This window comes from Euprymna scolopes, chromosome 21 (genome assembly GCF_053919585.1).
Source record: "Euprymna scolopes isolate OS-2025 chromosome 21, ASM5391958v1, whole genome shotgun sequence".
Classification (NCBI taxonomy): Eukaryota; Metazoa; Mollusca; class Cephalopoda; order Sepiida; family Sepiolidae; genus Euprymna; species Euprymna scolopes.
In genome coordinates, this window is record NC_136502.1 from 106956656 (window position 1) to 106975122 (window position 18467).

At 33.4% G+C, this 18467-nt stretch overlaps 1 protein-coding gene across 8 annotated transcripts in view; it reads right to left on the bottom strand.

Moving 5' to 3' along the window:
- LOC145242661 (protocadherin gamma-C4-like) overlaps positions 1-18467 on the bottom strand; it is a 567292-nt gene that overhangs the window by 54976 nt on the left and 493849 nt on the right. For 3 of the 8 annotated variants that reach the window (XR_013862788.1, XM_080105789.1, XM_080105790.1), the window contains one exon: positions 15912-15928. The exons of the other annotated variants lie outside the window; for them this stretch is intronic. Coding sequence is in view for 2 of the 3 variants with exons in the window: in XM_080105789.1 (XP_079961915.1) it covers positions 15912-15928 (17 nt within the window). In the remaining variant the exon portion in view is untranslated. The remainder of the gene's footprint in view (positions 1-15911; positions 15929-18467) is intronic. 8 annotated transcript variants of the gene reach the window in all.

Here is an 18467-nt window from a genome sequence, read left to right on the forward strand (position 1 = left end):
TAACAGCCACGATAATAAAAGGATCTCAAATAATTAATCATCTTTTTAAAACGTCAAAAATGTTTAATTTTGTATAAAACACAAATGAGAGTAGAAAGTGGATGTTGCTCAGACCAAGATGAGAACAGGGTAACAGATAGTTTGTTAGTTTTACTTGAGGGTCATCACTTATAAATGTTTGGAGACCATTCTAAGATAAAGGCTAATGTTAGGTAGACGGTTAGATAACACCATGATCATCAGTAATGATGATCATGGTGTTTGATTTGCCACTGAATTTAAACAATGTCGACTCAGGAGGGGTGTATTTGGGGGATTACGCAACTCTTGCCACCAAAAATTTTCACGTGCAGACACCCTTACACTGGGTATCCATAGTTTTTCAAGACTGAACAGAGCCTTTAAAGAGTAGCAGTGGCTTTACGCCTTGTCATGAGTAATTTCCATGAAATAAAGAAAATCCTTGAGTGGCCTTAAGCTTTGACAAGTAGACTCATTAGTAACGAGAAAATCAATTTCTTGAAAGCAATTGAAAGGGCCGGCCAGTATTTTCTGAACAACGTGATAATATTAAAGTTTATCTTTCAAACACAGAAAACATGTTTTTTTTGGGGTTTTTGTTTTTTCGTTTTCTTCGTTGTAAATCGCTTTCATGTTTAAAATTCGCCAGAACACAAAGTCTGCATATATAACATGAACAATCTTCTAAAGAGAAGAGGAGAAAGAATATCATAGTAAAAGGGACGGAATTTTTTCCGAATTGCTTTATCTTTAGAAATCTATTCATAAATATCATTATTATTGCGGAAAGCATTGAAGAAATTAACAATGTGGGTTGCACACAGCCAATCAGCATCCACGAAATCTGATAAACATAGGAGAGTGTTGATGAACAATGGAGGCTGAAATAAAAGAAAGTTTCATACGAGATAGATTTTTTTACTCCCCCCCCCCTCACCATCTTCTTCTTTTGCGGAATAAGAATAGAACTCTTTTCTTTTAGCGATATTAAGTTTCATGTAAGGATTACAAAAAAAAAAAAAAATACACAATTGAATCAGCTTTCATTTTTCATAATTGGCATTATAATTTTATAACTCTTTGTGTTGAAAATATTCCGACATATTAATAAAAAGTGGAGACAATATATTTCCATTAATCTATAAGTTCGTGCATAGACTTGAACGCGCGGGCACGCGCGTGTGTGTGCTTTATAGATATGTATGTCTATACATATACGATATATGCATTGTACCTGTGTATATATGTATAATGCAGTATATTATGCACGCTACATATTATAACTACATGCACATATACATATACATATACACACACCTGCACACACACACATATATGTGCATGCATGCGCACACATTTACATGTATGCATATATATACACACATATCTATATATATATATATATATATATATATATATATATATATAAACATATGCATATATATACACATCTATATGCATATACATACATGCATTGGTGTGTCAGAAACTTTGTGAAAAATATTGAATAATTCGACCCCCCTGTGTTTCCAAGCTTATAACTACTCGAAAAATGTAATTCAAGCCCTAATTTTTTTTTCAATTAAAGGAACAAGAACCATGGTTTCATTAGAAAAAAAAAAAAAAAAAAAAAACAACAACGTGATTTTAAAAAAAAAGGTTTTAAACTTCGGATTTTACAGGTAAATTTCTAAAAAACACTACTTTTTTTGTTTTAAATTTGAATATATTATGTATTGATCTTTTATCTTCAATTTGTGATCTATAAAACTTTGGTACATAAATTAATTATTTACTTTTTAATAGACATTTGAAAATGGGGGGGGCGTGAATTTAAAAATAACGTTTGTTTAAAATATTATATTCGGTTTATTGGAAAGATCATAAAATTTCACATTGACCCTGAAAATATCGTAAAAATAGAACCAATAGAAAAATTTTGATAGATTTTTAAAGTTTAAAAATTGAAAAATTTTGAGTTCGTAAAATTCATTACTGTTTAAAAAAAAAAAAAATTCTATTACTTTTAAAACAACTTTAATAGTTTATTTTGCAAGTATAATCCATAAAGAAAATAAACAACCTACTTTTAAAAGGAAATTGCGAGTTTTTTATATTTTATTTGCAGTTTCGTGTTAGGGGTGTCAAAAATTCCTACAATATTTCTGATACACCTACACATGCATATAATATGTACACATATACATATATATGCATATATAAACACGTATGCATATACAGACACACTTATGTATATATATACATATAGTTATATATATATATATACACACACACACACGTGCATATGATGAGAATAATGGAAATAGTATTCCAACAAAATAGAGTAATAAAAAGGAACAAACCGAGTTATGTGTTCATCAACGTTTCGTCTTTATTTCATCCAAACGAAGTCTGGAAATAAAGATGAAACGTTGATGAACACATAACTCAGTTTGTTCCTTTTTATTTTTTTACACATGCATATATACACACATATGCTGATATATATACACACATGCATATATGCATACATATGCTGATATATATACACACATGCATATATACACACATATGCTGATATATATACACACATGCATATATACATACATATGCTGATATATATACACACATACATATATACATACATATGCTGATATATATACACACATGCATATATACACATATGCTGATATATATACACACATGCATATATACATACATATGCTGATATATATACACACATGCATATATACACACATATGCTGATATATATACACACATGCATATATTCATACATATGCTTATATATACACGTATGTATATATGCATATATACGGCATAATGACGTTAACACACCGGTTCTCGCCAGATCACCGAAGTTAAGCAACATAGAGCCTGGCTAGTAACAGATGGGTGACCATTTGGGAATTCTAGGCGCTGTATGTGCTCTCCGCTCACTTCGGCATTGTTTCCAGTCGTCCTGAACCTCAACTTGCCACTGGTATGCAACAATGTTGACTCAGGAGAAGCGTGGTTGGAGATTGCGCATCTCTTGCCACAAAAATTTCACATGCAGGCACCCTTACATAGGTATCCATAGTCTGTCAAGACCGAAGGAAGCCATATATATATATATATAATCAGGTTTGAAACCGACGGTACCAATGACTTATCTCATGTAAAGTTTCTGTGACTAAAAATATAAATATTACAGTCTTATTTTCGGAATATTTTCTTTTAATAGAGTACTTTTCTAGACTACGACGGCATATATGACACCTGTCGTCTATGGCGTATATTGTTTCAACCTGACAACGCCAGCTATCATTATATATATATATATATATATATATATATATGTATATATATATATATATATATATATAACGATTACCCCACTGTAATAATTAATAGGACAATTCACTTTATTTCTAATCTGTAATTTATCTCATATATATATATATATATATATATTAGTGATGAGACTGAAGGAAGCGACATATATGCATATATATGCACATGCACATATATGCATATAGATGCACATGCATATATACATGGTAACCAAAAAAAATCTGTCTGTTTTTGAAAGTAAAAAATTAAAAAACGTATCACAGTATGTATAACTTATATTTAGTCTTCATAGTAATTACCATTGACACCCAACACCTTCCGCCAACATGCTTTCAACTGTTCAATCTCCTTTGTATTAGAACTCGGGGCTGTGGACACAAAGAAGTCTCTGAGAGATTGGCACAAATCTTCTTCATTGATGAAGGCTTTCCCACAAAAATGTTTATCCAGTGATTGGTAATCAAATGGCGCAACGCCAGGTGAATAATGTGGATGGCACAAGAGAGAAATAAAGTAAAGACAGGTCACATGATTATCAGAAAATCCTGCACAGAACTCTACAAGGATGAAGAAGGAGAGGCAGAAAAATAATAAGGTGGGAGGATAACATTTGATAATTCGAGAGAGGTAGAGAAAGCAGGTCATTCAGACCAAAGGAGAAATTAGATGTGAGACATTTTAAAAGTGCCCCTATTTTCTTTTTTTTATGGAAATCGCTCCAGACAAGGCATGAAGCTACTTGATCTAAGCAGCTAAAATAAAAATACTAAATGCTTCAATGTCTTAAACTTGCCAGTGTTAGATTGAATAGATTCTGACCTAGAAAGCAGCAATTCCTCCCTCTTTGTCAATTCTTCCCTCTTTGGAATTTGAGGACTAAAGGACAAAATACAGGAAGCGAAAATCACACGGCTGCCGAAACTAAACCCAGGATTTATTTTCTACTCTTCTTTCAGGTAATTTTGCAAATACATATTGACATGACAAATGCTTGTGTGTGTGTGTGTGAGAGAGAGAGAGAGATAGAGAGATAGAGAGGGGGGGAGTAAAGGGCGTCCTGCACCAGGAACAAAAACATCTATCATTGGGTCTATTCTTTGGAGAAACGAACAGTTCGTGAAATCGACAACTGAACTTTTATATTTTATAATTCGATTTTATTTTATTCAGATTAAATCAACGCTTCTATAATGGAACTCACACACACACACACACACACACATATATATATATATATATATATATATATATATATATATATATATATATATATATAAAACTGTATTTATCATGGTTGATGTTGACTGTGAGGCTTGTTCCTTGCTAATGGAGTCAGAAATGGCTTCGGAGCCAGGTTCGAATTTCCTGAACGGCAGTAATCGTGTCACCTTGCATTGATGATTCCCGAAAGGATGAAACTCTAGTGTCTGTAGGCATTTAAAAATTATTATAGTAATAAAAATGTCAGCCCCTTTAAGAACTCGGTTCTTATTGTTGAGCACTTTAAAGATGAAATGAAAGTCGGTCATTTAAACTCACATGCGAAGATCATGATGTTATAATCATTAGATCACTGTGGACGGATGTTACGACATTTAAAACTAAATCTTTAAGTTTCAACGATATTTCTCACAGTTGAAGTTGGCCGTGAGGTTTGTTCCTTGCTAATGGAGTCAGAGATGGCTTTATGGCCGCACTCGAATCTCCCGACCGGCAATACTCGTGTCATTCTGCACTGATGATTCCCGAAAGGATGAAACACTAGAGTCTGTTGGTATTTAAAAATTATTATAGTAATTATATATATATATATATATATATATATATATATATATATATATATATATATATATATATTATGCATATATATATATATCCGTGTGCTAGAAAGTTTTCATCTTTAATTCTATGCAAATATACAGAATGTAGAAACTATGCATAAATAAAATTCAATGTAATAGTGACATGAAACCAAGCATCTAATACGAAACTATAAAAATTGAATAAGTAGTTAATTCGTTTTTTTTAAAGGAATATACACATTAATTAACCATCATGTAGTCACTGGCATATTTATGTATTTATGTATATTATGTATATTAAGAAGTTCGTTATAATAATTTTTTAATAGAAAATGTATGATCTGGCCTTAGGGCTGGGATCAAAATGTAGTATCTGTTCTGATGCTACACTTAATTTGTCCTTAGTCAATTTAGGGGGAAACCCTTCTATACTAAGGTAATTTTTATTTTTGCCTACTTCCAGAGTGCCCTTATTGGGCGAAGTTGGTTACTCTCCCCCCCCCCACGTTAAAAATGACCTTGTGTCACATTTTGCTTACGTGGCGAAGCAAATAAATATGAACAGAAAAAGTAGGCTTTTAATATCAATGTTGACGTGAGAACAAATTCAACTTTATACGTATATAGAATTATTGTATATTTATTTATATTGTATTAATAATGCCGTCTATTTTTGCCTTTAATTCCCGTTACAAAACTCATGGCATTATCCGCAAGAAAATCTTGTTCATTGGTAAATATTAAGTACGGGGTGGGAGGTGAATAAAAGAGGGAAAGATTAGTGACGATTGGCTTCCATGAAAGAAGCAATAAAAATGAAAACTTTGACAAAGGAATTATTTCCGCTTAATCTACAAACGTGTCTGAATGAGGATTAGAAGATAAACGGTTTAGGTTCTTTTCTTGTTTTACAATATTTTCATTTGAGTTTTAATATATATTCAGAAATGTTCGACGCTGCATATAGATAAAAATAAATAGCCAGCATCTTAAAGGCATATGGCATTCCAAAGAAAGTCATTAACGCTATCATGATCATATACAAACAACATACTCGAGCAATAGCCAGATCACCAGATGGTGACACTGAATTCTTTGACATTAGCACCGGAGTTCTTCAAGGAGACACTCTAGATCCTTTTCTTTTCATTATGTGCCTTGACTGTGTACTTCGCACCTCTGTTGATATACACAGCATACTGGGTTTTACCTTAAATGAATCCAGAAGCAGACGCCGTCCATCGGCACACATAACTGACGCAGATTACGCAGACGATATTGCTCTGGTCGCGAATACCACTGTTGATGCACAACCGCTGTTACACGAGCTAACAAAAGTCTGCAAATGACAATGGTCTTTACGTTAATGCAGATATGACAAAGTTTATGACGTTCAGTACAGATAGGAGAGATCAAAACTCTAGACAGAACAACACCGAAAAAAGTCACTGAGTTTAGGTAGTTAGGCACCAACGTAGTTCCACGGAGAGAGAGAGATGTCGAAATTCGCATCTTAAAAGCATGGGCTACATTGGATAACCTGCAGTCAGTATGGACCTCAAGGCTAACTGACAAACTGAAAAGCAGTTCTTCAGAGCAGTGCTGGAGGCTATCATTGTCTATGGTTCTACAATCTGGACACTCATTAAAAGGTTGGAAAAAAAAAAAACTAGACGGCACGTACACTCGTATGCCATGAACAGTGTTAAATATATTTTGAAAAGATCATCCCAGGAAGCAGCAACTTTATGGCAGCCTACCTGCCATATCTATCACCATCAGGGAGAAATATCTACGATTTGCCAGTCACTGCCAGAGGAACAGAGAAGAGCTGGTGAGAAATGTATTGCTGTGGACTCGACGGTATGGGCACACGAACATAGGGCGACCTAGATCCATGCACATTCAACAAATTGCATATGACACCAACTGTGATCCTGAAGATATGAGGCAACTGATGGAAGATGGGGAAATTGCTCCAGGCAGGGATTCCGACTAGATAGATATATAGATAGATATATAGATAGATTCGAACGTTTCGTTTATTCATTTGCATTTTATTACTAGTCTACCACATTTTTTTACAAGGGAATCATCACTTATTAAAAGCAGAAGGCCACTCGAGGATAAGGGTTAATGGTAATGTAGTAATCGTTTATGGTGTAGATTGGGTTGAATTTGGATTATTTAAGGGGACGGCTCAACAAAACCTTGTTTACATTGGACTTTAATGCTATCATACTGTAGTCGGCCGGAAAGCAGGTCAGTGGGACAGTGTTCCACACGCGAGCAGTTCAAGGAAAGAAGCTTTGTACATGGAAGCTGCATTTAGAGTAAGGCACACATAGAGAGTGGGGAAAATTGTTAATAGTGGTTGTAGATAGTTGAGTATATTTTTTTAAGTTTGGCAAGGAGGGGTTATAGATTGAAGCTCAAACGAGCACTTGCCATGAAAATAGCGATAGAGCAGAGACAGGCTAGCAATGTCTTTTCAGTGGGAAAGAGGTTGGAGAAAAGAAAAAAAGGGTATCATCTACTAGATTACGAAGCTGGTTTTTAACTTACTCAGGGCAGGATAGGATGCTCCTAGCACTTTCATTTTATTACTAATTTAGAGCATCTGTCAAAAATGACGTGAAGGGTAAGAATTATGCTTCGTCGGTGTTTGCATTAGTTATTTATCTAATATATTCATATACAATTAAAAAAAAGTACATACCTAATTTAATATAAATTATTATCATATCTGATGACCTAAAGAAAAATATCCATTGTTGACTTTTTATTATAGAGTGGGGCATTTTTAAAGATGTTTGTTTACTTTACATTTAAATTTTTGCATGTTGATGCATTTAAAGAAAGAGAAAATTCCAAAGGAGAGTGGTCCAAGTGTAACATGATTGTAACATTTTAACACGGATATATGATATAAAAGTCTTGCAAAGAAACAAAGGAAAGAAATTCGACACAAGTATTTTTTTTTCCTGTTAAATGAAAAGGCATTTATTGACGGTCGTTTCAACAGTAAGCCGCTAGCATTTATTTCTAAGGCCAACATAGTATGATGGCATTCCTCTTTTTTTTCCCACCTCTCTGGATCAATTAACCCTTTTATTACCTGGTTGAACAAATTCGCTCAGTCATAAATAAATGAAATAAATGTAACGGTATAAATGAAATAGGAATTGATTCAAACAAACTTTGTACCAGGCGGCATGTGTCAGGGGGCGGCATTTTCATAAGTCAAAAAATATAAAATAGCAAAAAATTAAAATAATAAAAAACTAACAAAAAAAATCTGAAATTTTATACCAAAATGAGTTTTTAAGGCTGTCATAAGGTTTTTGTGTTTTATGTGTGCAATACTGTTTTAAAACGGATTTTTCACCTGCAACATCAGTTTTATGCCCAATAAAAATATTTTAAGTTGAATGCCCCTGATTTATATAGAAGAATAATTTTGCGGAAAGTTTCGTGGAATAATATATAATTATCCTATACCAAGCCAGATTTTATATTTTATTCATGAGCAGTTTTAAAGCATTCATTATTTTTGTATTTTTATTTTTTTTCAGGACATTTGCATGAATTTTTTAAAAAGTCTTGGGTTTTTATTTGATGATAACTGTATACAGGGTAGAATGATAAAATTGCCACCAGAAAGAAAACAACACTACAACTTTATTTAAAAACTTTATTTAAAAAAATCAATTCAGGTACCTTGATTATGTAGTAAAGCTGACATCTATTCCTTACTCACTGCCCTGATATGGATCCGGAACTGGGAGCATACTTTTTCGACAAGTGCTAGTAGAAGCTCGGCAAATACTCAACGGATGGCAGCGATCAAGTTGGCTTTGGTATTGTGGGATGTCATGTTGGTGATGTTCTCGATGCATGACCAAACGAAGTAGTCCAGCAGATTCAGATCGGGGCAGGATGGGGTGGCAGTAAGAGAAGGGTACCTGATTGCACCAGGGGATCATCGCACTCTTCAGCACATCCAGGTACACTTTGGTGCTGACTTTTAAGCCGACTTTGAAGATGTGAGGTGGTATTATGTTAATCTCCTTTGAAACCACACCAAAGACCATAACTGTTTTTTCATCACTCTAGGCACATCCCTGTTATTCGTGGCAATCCAGCGATGGTTCTGGCTGTTGTGCACCTGGTCCTGGCAGAAGTTCTTTTCGTCTGCAAAGAACCAGAGCGTGTTCGGTTTCTTGGGATGTTCAGTTTGTTGAGCAATCTGAGGAATTTGATTAGTCTCAGGTTCTTTGTCTTCTCAGTCAAGATCTGACTTGTCTGGCGCCTGTAGAACCTACACTTCAAATCCTCCTTCACACATACATTCACAGTTGTGTGTGAGACGCTTAAATTTCTGGCAATCTGCCGAATAGGTCACTGAGGAGTTTTATTAATAATTGCCTGGGCCTTTTCAATGAACTTCTTGGTTCAGGCCTTCCTGGCGGTGTTTAAACTCCCCCACCTCCAAAGAGTCATCCGATGCGTTGAGCTGTGCTCTCAAGTATTGAACCGCCCGGATTTGCATTATAAGGGTGCTGGCAATGGTCTTATTGTCATAACTTTGATCAGTAGAGAGCATGAGTTGTACAGTGGCACATCTCCGATCTCACTTGTTGAACATTGTGTTACTTTCACACATGATAGAAGGTTGCTATCGCTCTTGGGATTTGTATACAACTGGCCAACTAGTAGATGGTCTGCAACAACAAAAAAAAGATAACCGGTTTTCATTAAACAGAAATGGGATCATGTCTTTTCTAGAGTGACAACTTTTTTGTTCCACCCTGTATGTATACGAGTATGTACTTATTAAAATAAAAGTCTGGGATTAATAATAGTCTAAAATTAGATCCTTGATTATAATTCCATGAAAATAAATATTTTGAAGACTTACTAGAATTTTGAAGGTTAATGGATTATCAACAGACAGCTTACAACGGCCCCAGGTGTCAAAAATAGTTGCTAAACCACTGCGTCTGGAACAAGTTTTCTATTAGCCGCTGCCTGTTTCTTTTAATTTGAGACCAGTTTCCTTATATACCAAGACTTTATGGACACCCTGTATATTTATTTATCGATGATTGTACAAATAAATACACATTGGTATTTATTATAGAGCAGAGGATATGCGAGATTTGTCCAAACAAGATAGTGAAAACAAAATCAGTAAAGAAGTTTGGGGGGGGGACGTTGTTTAATCATGTTTATGTTGTCTGTTAAGCTTTAAATTACTGAATATATTAAAAGAGAATATAGCACGAGGCCACAAGGCTTGCACTGAATGCCTATAAATCTTGTTGACTTATAAATATTAAAGGCTGGGAAAAAATGGGAGATTACTGCAGATCGGCTGCAACCAAACAGGCTATAGAAATTGAAAAACTGACAAAGGAATTATCTATGCTAATATACAAAAGTTAATCAATAAAAACGTAGATGAATAAAAGCCTCACTGCACTGCGGGTCCTTGTACAAGATGGCGTAGTGGATAAAGTACATTATAAAATTCAGTTATGAGTTACATTTATCTGGAGGTTGAAGGTTCAATTTTCATTGCAGACGGCACTATAAATACAATTGCGAATTACTTGGGACTTCTATCCAGTCATGGCTGACAAAACGAAAGCATACTACTCCTGGGGATTAAATGAAAGGCGCCATTCGAAATTCCATGCAGATTCCCGAGCTCGACAGAAAGATTCCGTGAGTTAAATTTTCAGTGGAAACGACACTAAAAGTGCAATTGTGAATTACTTGGGACTTCTATCCGGTCATGGCTGAGAGAATAAGAGTATGCTACGCCTGTGGATTAAATAAAGAGCTCCGTTAAAAATTCCTTATAGACTCCTAAATTCGACAGAAACATTCCAGAGTTCGACAAGATACTCCTGAAGAAGATTAGAGGTTATATCAGCCGAAACATTGTGAAAATAACACTCCAGATGAGGATAGTAGTCCGAAGAATGCAAATGATACAAATACTCAATTATCATCTCCAAAGTCCAGAAACACAATATTTATTTTTCATTTCACTATTGTTATTAGATATAATTGTCAGCTTGTCCATGGATGCTGTACAATGGCAGCACTTCCTATTTATTTGCATAGATATATCTTATCATAATTAAGGTTACGTTTCCATAACAGAAACACTTCAGAAGATTTTATTCTTAAGTTGTCTGTCTACTTTCTTTCACACCTGAATCAGTTTATATGGCCATGTTTAGAAAATCTGAAAAATCGAAAAAGTAGTTGCAATTGTGTTTTGTTTTATTTACGCCATCTTAAATTCAAATATGGCGTAACTAAAACAAAATACAATTACAAGTACTCTTCCGATTTTTCGGATTTATGTAATCATGCCCATATTCCTTTTAATTTCTTTTATGTTTGATGAGTTCCTATTCTTCCGATCAGTATAAATAAATTAAAAATAATTATATGAATGATTATACACTACCAAACAGGTGCTGTCAAGAATTGAACATTTTAACATGCTTAAGGAAATAAACGGTAAGATGGACAACATATTAAAATTTGAAATATAGACTTTTTGTCATATATATATATATATATATATATATATATATATATATATATATATAAAGTGGTGGTCGTGTGGTTCTAACAAGAGAAAAAAGTGTATATTTAAAAGAATGTAGCCATGAACACTCGTAGGTTTTTCAGGCATTTATCATTTTTTAATATTTAAAAATATTTAACGCGTTTCGAGCCTTGTTTAGCTCTCTTCAGATATTTTTTAGTTAAAAGCTTTTAGTTAAAATTCCATAAACTTTAACTAAAAATAACTTTTATATAAAAATACCTGAAGAGAGCTAAACAAGGCTCGGAACGCATTAAATATTTATAAATATCAAAAAAATATAAAGTCTGAAAAAGCTACAATTGTTGATGATTATACTCTTTTAAATATATATATATATATATATATATATATATATATATATATATATATATATATATATATATATAGCCTTTGAGATTTGAAAAAAAATCACTCGACTACAGGTTGAGTGTGAGGGAAAATTTACTCGCCCCAAAATATTTTTACTCGTCTGACTTTATGTCTTTGTTTCAGTCAATAATAGTAAATAATTGTACAACAATTCAAGAAATTACCGTGTGTATAATCTAACAAGAAAATATTGGTTTAACTCTTGTAAATCAACTATTTTATTACTACAAACATTTCAGTAAATATTCAACAAAACGTTAAAATACGACACCAGTTTCTTTATATAGCATCATTCATATTATTGTTCCATAGAAATAAGAATCATTTCTTCGGATGCTGATACGTAGTATCAAAATGACAATTTAAATATAAATAATTCAAGACTGTGTTTATTGGTACCGTTAGAAAACGAATATATCTAACTTTATACACAAAGAAAACATAATGTAAAATAACACCCTTGAAATAAATATATTTTAAAATGCAAAACAAATATTAGAGATTAATTTTTTCATTAAAACATTTCAATATGAAGTCTCTAATTGAAAAATATTTTGAAACACACAATCATTCCAGCACCTAAACAAAATCAGAAATAGTTACTTAAAATAATTACTGAACAAAACTCGAAGCGAGATCATAATAAAAATGGACATTTAGCATCATATAGCATTGAACATTTCAGCGAAATTTATAACTAGTAATTAAATAGCTTTGTTAATGAAACAATAAAGGTTTTTTATACATTTATTCTATATTTTTATTTTTTACAAAGCAAGTCGAAATATTATATCATGTATAATATGTTACTAATAATCAGCCGTCTTGATATTTTTATGTGTTTACATTTTTATAATTCATGTCCATATTTGTTTATATCCTGATACATTTCTATCGTCCCTGGAAATAAATGTTTGAAGAAACTAAACTGAAGGGAAAACTGATTACTTACTTATCGTATAATTTAATTTTCGGTGCGTGCTTTTTTTCCTCTTTCAAATGTTCGTCTATACTTTTGTAAGCATGAAGTGTATATAGTTGTAGCATCGAAGAATTTTTTTTCCAAATGAATTTCAAAATTAGAAAGCTAAATAAAGGTGACATTTTGACTACACACCGAATGTGTAAATTTGACCTCTTGTTTACCTTTAGCGTGACCACTCTTTTTTCAATACGATATTCCAACGGTCTCACAGCTAGAGATGAAAGAATTCACAATTAATGAGACATAGGTCATTCTAAGTCACCCCATATTTGAGGGTCATAAAATAAATGAGATTTTCCCGTTTCTTTATTTAAAGAAATTTTATCGACTGGCGGGCGAGTGATTTACAACTTTTAGTCGCCCCAAGAAATTTTCAATCGACTGTGGCGACCGGTCGTGTAAAGTCTCAAAGGCTATATATAACGCACCGGACTGTGATACACATGGTCTAGAGTTCGATTCCGAGAAACAGTCAAGCTACGCTGATGAGATGTAGTTACCTTGAAACACACGTGTACGTAGATTGCTGTTTTAAAAATAATAAAAATAAATAAAATGTTATATACATCCAAATAAATTCTAAGTAAATAAAAATGAGCTTCGAAGCGAAGCCACTATTTAACCATATTTATCGTTAAAAAACAACAACAAATATATATATATATATATATATATATATATATATATATATAACTACTTCATTTACTCACATGAAATTAATATACAAAAGTATAAATTTATGCGTAAACTTTAAGTATTTACTTAAAAAGTTCTCAATACGTAGGTAGAGCTAGTTAGTAATTTAAAAAATATATATGGCGATTAAGCTACACTGAATATTCCACGTTTCATCCACTCTAGGATTCTTCAGACTATATTTTATAAATTTATATTTTATAAATTATTATATATATATATATATATATATATATATATATATATATATATATAGGAGAACAATAGGAATGGGAAAATGAAGTCACAAATCTATATATTGGTGAATATAGATTGGTTCATTTATTCAATAAGGGAATACAAACAATTAGTTGGGGTATAGAAGGGACTCTTTATGCCAAGGCATTTCGAAGCCTAATGCTTCTCATCAGAAGAGTAGAGAAGATGCTGGGTAACATAGTGGGGATACAGCGTCTAGCGTGAGATTCATTAGGAACAAAATAGATCAATTAAAATTATAGATGATCATCTATATTTTAACTTCCCTAACCCTAAACCATAACCCCTCACTCCTTTTTCGATTTTGTTCTTTATTGTCATATTTGTATGAAAAAAAAAACTATTTAAAATCTGCTTTCAGGTGAAAAAAAAAACCTGTCCTGCAGGAGTTGCGGCAGAAGCAGGTATGCACATATGCAGCCAATAATGCTTTTATAAATAAATACACAAAATATATATATGTGTGTGTGTGTGTGTGTGTGTGTGTGTGTGTGTGTGTGTGCGTGTGTGTGTGTACACAGGCTCCTTCAAACTTTGACAGACTATGGATACCCACGTAGAGATGCCTATGCATGAAATTCTTGTTGTAGGAGACGCGCAATTTCTAATCACACATCTCCTGAGTCGTCATTGTTAAATACCAGTGGTAAGTGAAGTGTACATATAGGACGACGGGAAACAAATGCTGAAATAAACGGAGAGCACACACAGCACCTAGAATTCCCAAATGGTCACCCATTTGGTACTAACCATGTATGACATAATCACATTGACACACCGGTTCTCATCAGATCACCACAGTTAAGCAATGTTGAGCCTGGGTATATATATATATATAGGGTAGTAGTTATCTAGATACAGTACTGTTTCGTTGTATCACAACTCATCAGTGCGGCTAGACTATAGATAGATAGATAGATAGATAGATAGATAGATAGAAAGTAAAGCGAACTTACACTCTTCTTCCACTTTCAAGTATATAAAACACTTCTCTTATTTTGTCCTTTAGTTCTCACATTCACGGAGCGACGTTTCTGACAAAGGAGGGAAAGTTGCTGTATTCTTGGTTGGAGCTATCTGTATAATATTTTCCGTTGACTAGTTTTTGATCTTCATATAACATAGTTTTAGCTTTTACATCAAGTGATTTCTTGCTTTGTCTGGAGCTATTTCCATTTAAAAAATCGGCCCCTTTCTCTAGTTTTGTCATAGTTTTTTTTTTCCTAGTTGATAGAAAATCAATATTCAATTCTGCTTTGTCAATTCGTTGATGGATCGTTGCAGCATGGTGTTCAGAATAATAAAATGGCATTCGATTAAATTCTTTTCAGAAAATACATTGTCCTGATCAGAATTATCTTCAGATGCACATCTTGAAGGAATGAGGTGTAACTTTGTATTCCTCGGTATGTAAAGCTAATATCTAAAGGTAACTTGACGTTTGTTTCTTACCCCCCCCCTAATTACACAAATACATGCTGAAATATTCTTTAGTTTTGGGATTGAGTCATGTTTTCAAAACTTTCATTTAAATTGTTCTAATCCGCTGTAATTTGCAAATAACCTATCAAGTGATCTCTCTCTTATTAAGTTTCTATCATTTTCATTCTCTCTTTCACAATCTCTCACCCTGCTCTAATTCCATATGTCATCTATCATGCTCACTTCCATTAAATAAAGGGTTCCGCTTGAAATTCCGTGCAGGTTTTACAGAAATATTCCAGAGATCGACAAGATACACCTGAAGAAGGTCGGAGGTTACATTGACAAAAACGTTGTGAAAATAACTCACACGATGGGAACGGCAATCTGAAAAATGAAAATAATACCAATAATAAACATATACAGGGTTATTCTTAATGATATTAAGTTTAAGCAATTACTTCATCCCAAGCAGAAAACCGCAAGTCAATAAGAATTAAGGAATCTCTCGCTGTCAGAAATTCATTCCTCAAATGAAACTGGTTCATCTCTTTGCCCATAGCCCATTCGCATTGGAAACGTTATTGGAATCCATTATGAAACTTTTGGAAGGATGTTGAAAAAGCAAAATGCCTAAATGAATAGACAAGCTCAATGCAATTTTATAGCCAGAGTTAATAAACTACATTTAGCAATTACTTTATGCGTGCAGTCATTTAATGAACTCGGCGAAGTTCGAAATAATAAAATTAAGAACTCGGTTCAATCGTAAGCATTTTAATGACGATTCATTTCCGGTAGAGTTTTACACATAACTGCAAAGATAATTAAGCAACGAAACTTCCAGTGTTTAACCGCGCGTCGTGTAATCTTTGCTCATATATAAAAGACACTTTGCGTGTGGGTGTGTATGAGTTCGTTCTCTATGGACTCCGAAACGGCTGGGGCGATTTTTAAAAAAAATTCACTCAAATGTACTTTATGTGTGTGAGAGTGTTTTTAACCTAGGTTTTGCCTCTGATGAGTATCAAAAATCGAGAATCGAAAAAAATCTGATTAAAGAAAGAACAGTTTGATTTTGACCAGAGTTAACACCCTTATACAACCTAATATCACGGGTGGATTTGAGAAGTTTTATCATTGCACAAGAAGAAGGACCTGACAGTAAATTCTTTGATATGATAGGGACACGTTGAAAATAAATGTATTTATTTTGAGCACAACTGAATCGTAATACTTGATTTTTGCATTTTAAACTTTAATCAAACCGATTATATAATAATAATTTCATAAAAGGTTCTCTAAAGTGCAATGCAGACTACAATGTATTGTGTAAGTCACTTCAGGGAGTCATGTGAAGCCTCTTCCCAGTATATCGCGATAAGTCCCCAACTAGAGCAGGCAATCAATGGATTTAATTGAAAAATGGGCGATTTCACAAATCCTGATGACAATAAATGTATTGGAAATGTAGAGCATTCGTTGATCCTAATGCAATCCCAGGCAACGTCGGATCTCCCTGCTAGTCATATAAAATATAATAATATAGAGTAAATGACTCATCATCATCATCATCATCATCAGTTTTACGTCTGTTTTACATATTAGCATGCGTTGGACGGCTTTATGAAGTTGAATTCCAAAATAATATAACTCTGGCCAGGTGTTTATCCCTCAGTTTATTAACTATCCCACATTTAACTAATTTTTTCAACTTTGCTTTCCCATCAACGTCTACTCTTCTGCACACGCGTCTATATATGACACCATATGTCCCCCGCTTGACAACTTGCCGACGCCAAGGTTATGTGCTGCAGATTTGTTCTCCATCGTCTTATCTTATTATGGCCGCATCATCATAGTCTCTCACACTGACAGCCATTAAGGGGAGCACACGGTCTCACAAGTATAAAATAAAACAAAACAAAACCATTCCAAAGAAAACACAACTTCAACACTTTCCGTGAATATTCATTGCAATCTGGGTGCGTGTGTGACATCATCAACCCTCTAAATGCTGAAGTTAATAACAAAAAAATACGCCCAGCCCAAGGGAGGTAATCTATATATACAAAAGCGAAAATGTGTGTGTGTGTGTGTGTATGTATGTATGTGTGTGTGTTTGTATGTCTCGCAAAAACTTTCGACAGAGGACATAATCGAAACCAAAACGAAAACATATGAAGAATTCTGGATAAGGTTATTTATAAAAAAAATGAATGATTTAAGTGCCATCAGCTATCGCCGAAACCAAAACTTATGAAAATTCTTGGTAAAATTATTTATGACAAGAAATGGAAGAACATAACAATTAAACGACCCAGATGTAAGCGTGATACACAAAAGAACACACACGCTATCGTATTAATATGTATAGATATAGATAATAATAATAATAATAATAATAATAATAATAAGAAGAAGAAGAAGAAGAAGAAGAAGAAGAAGAAGAAGAAGATTAATGATGATGATGATGATCGAACTCCAATGAGAAATGATATGAGCATAAACCAGAAGTGGTACGGGAACACGACAATGTCAAACCCCTTTGAGACCTGTGCGTACAAACAGATAAAGTCCTTGAACATTCCAAGCATGATATAATTTTCCTACACAAAACCAAAAAACAAACTTGCTCAATCGTTGACATAGCCTGCCCTTTCGATACCAGAGTGCAAGAGAAAGAACATGAAAAAATGGATATCAAGATCTAATATGGGAATTAGTTTAAACTATGGAAAATTCCCATTATAATTGTAACACAAATGATTTAATCAGATTGACGAGACAGTTTCTTTTCCAAGAAATTCCTGTTAGGAGAGTTGAGGTACAACTTCAATGGCTAAAGTCAAAGGAATTGACGTAATTGTTGAAAGAAAAAAACATCCAACTAAAAACATTCAAAAGTTAAGACTCCTATATTATT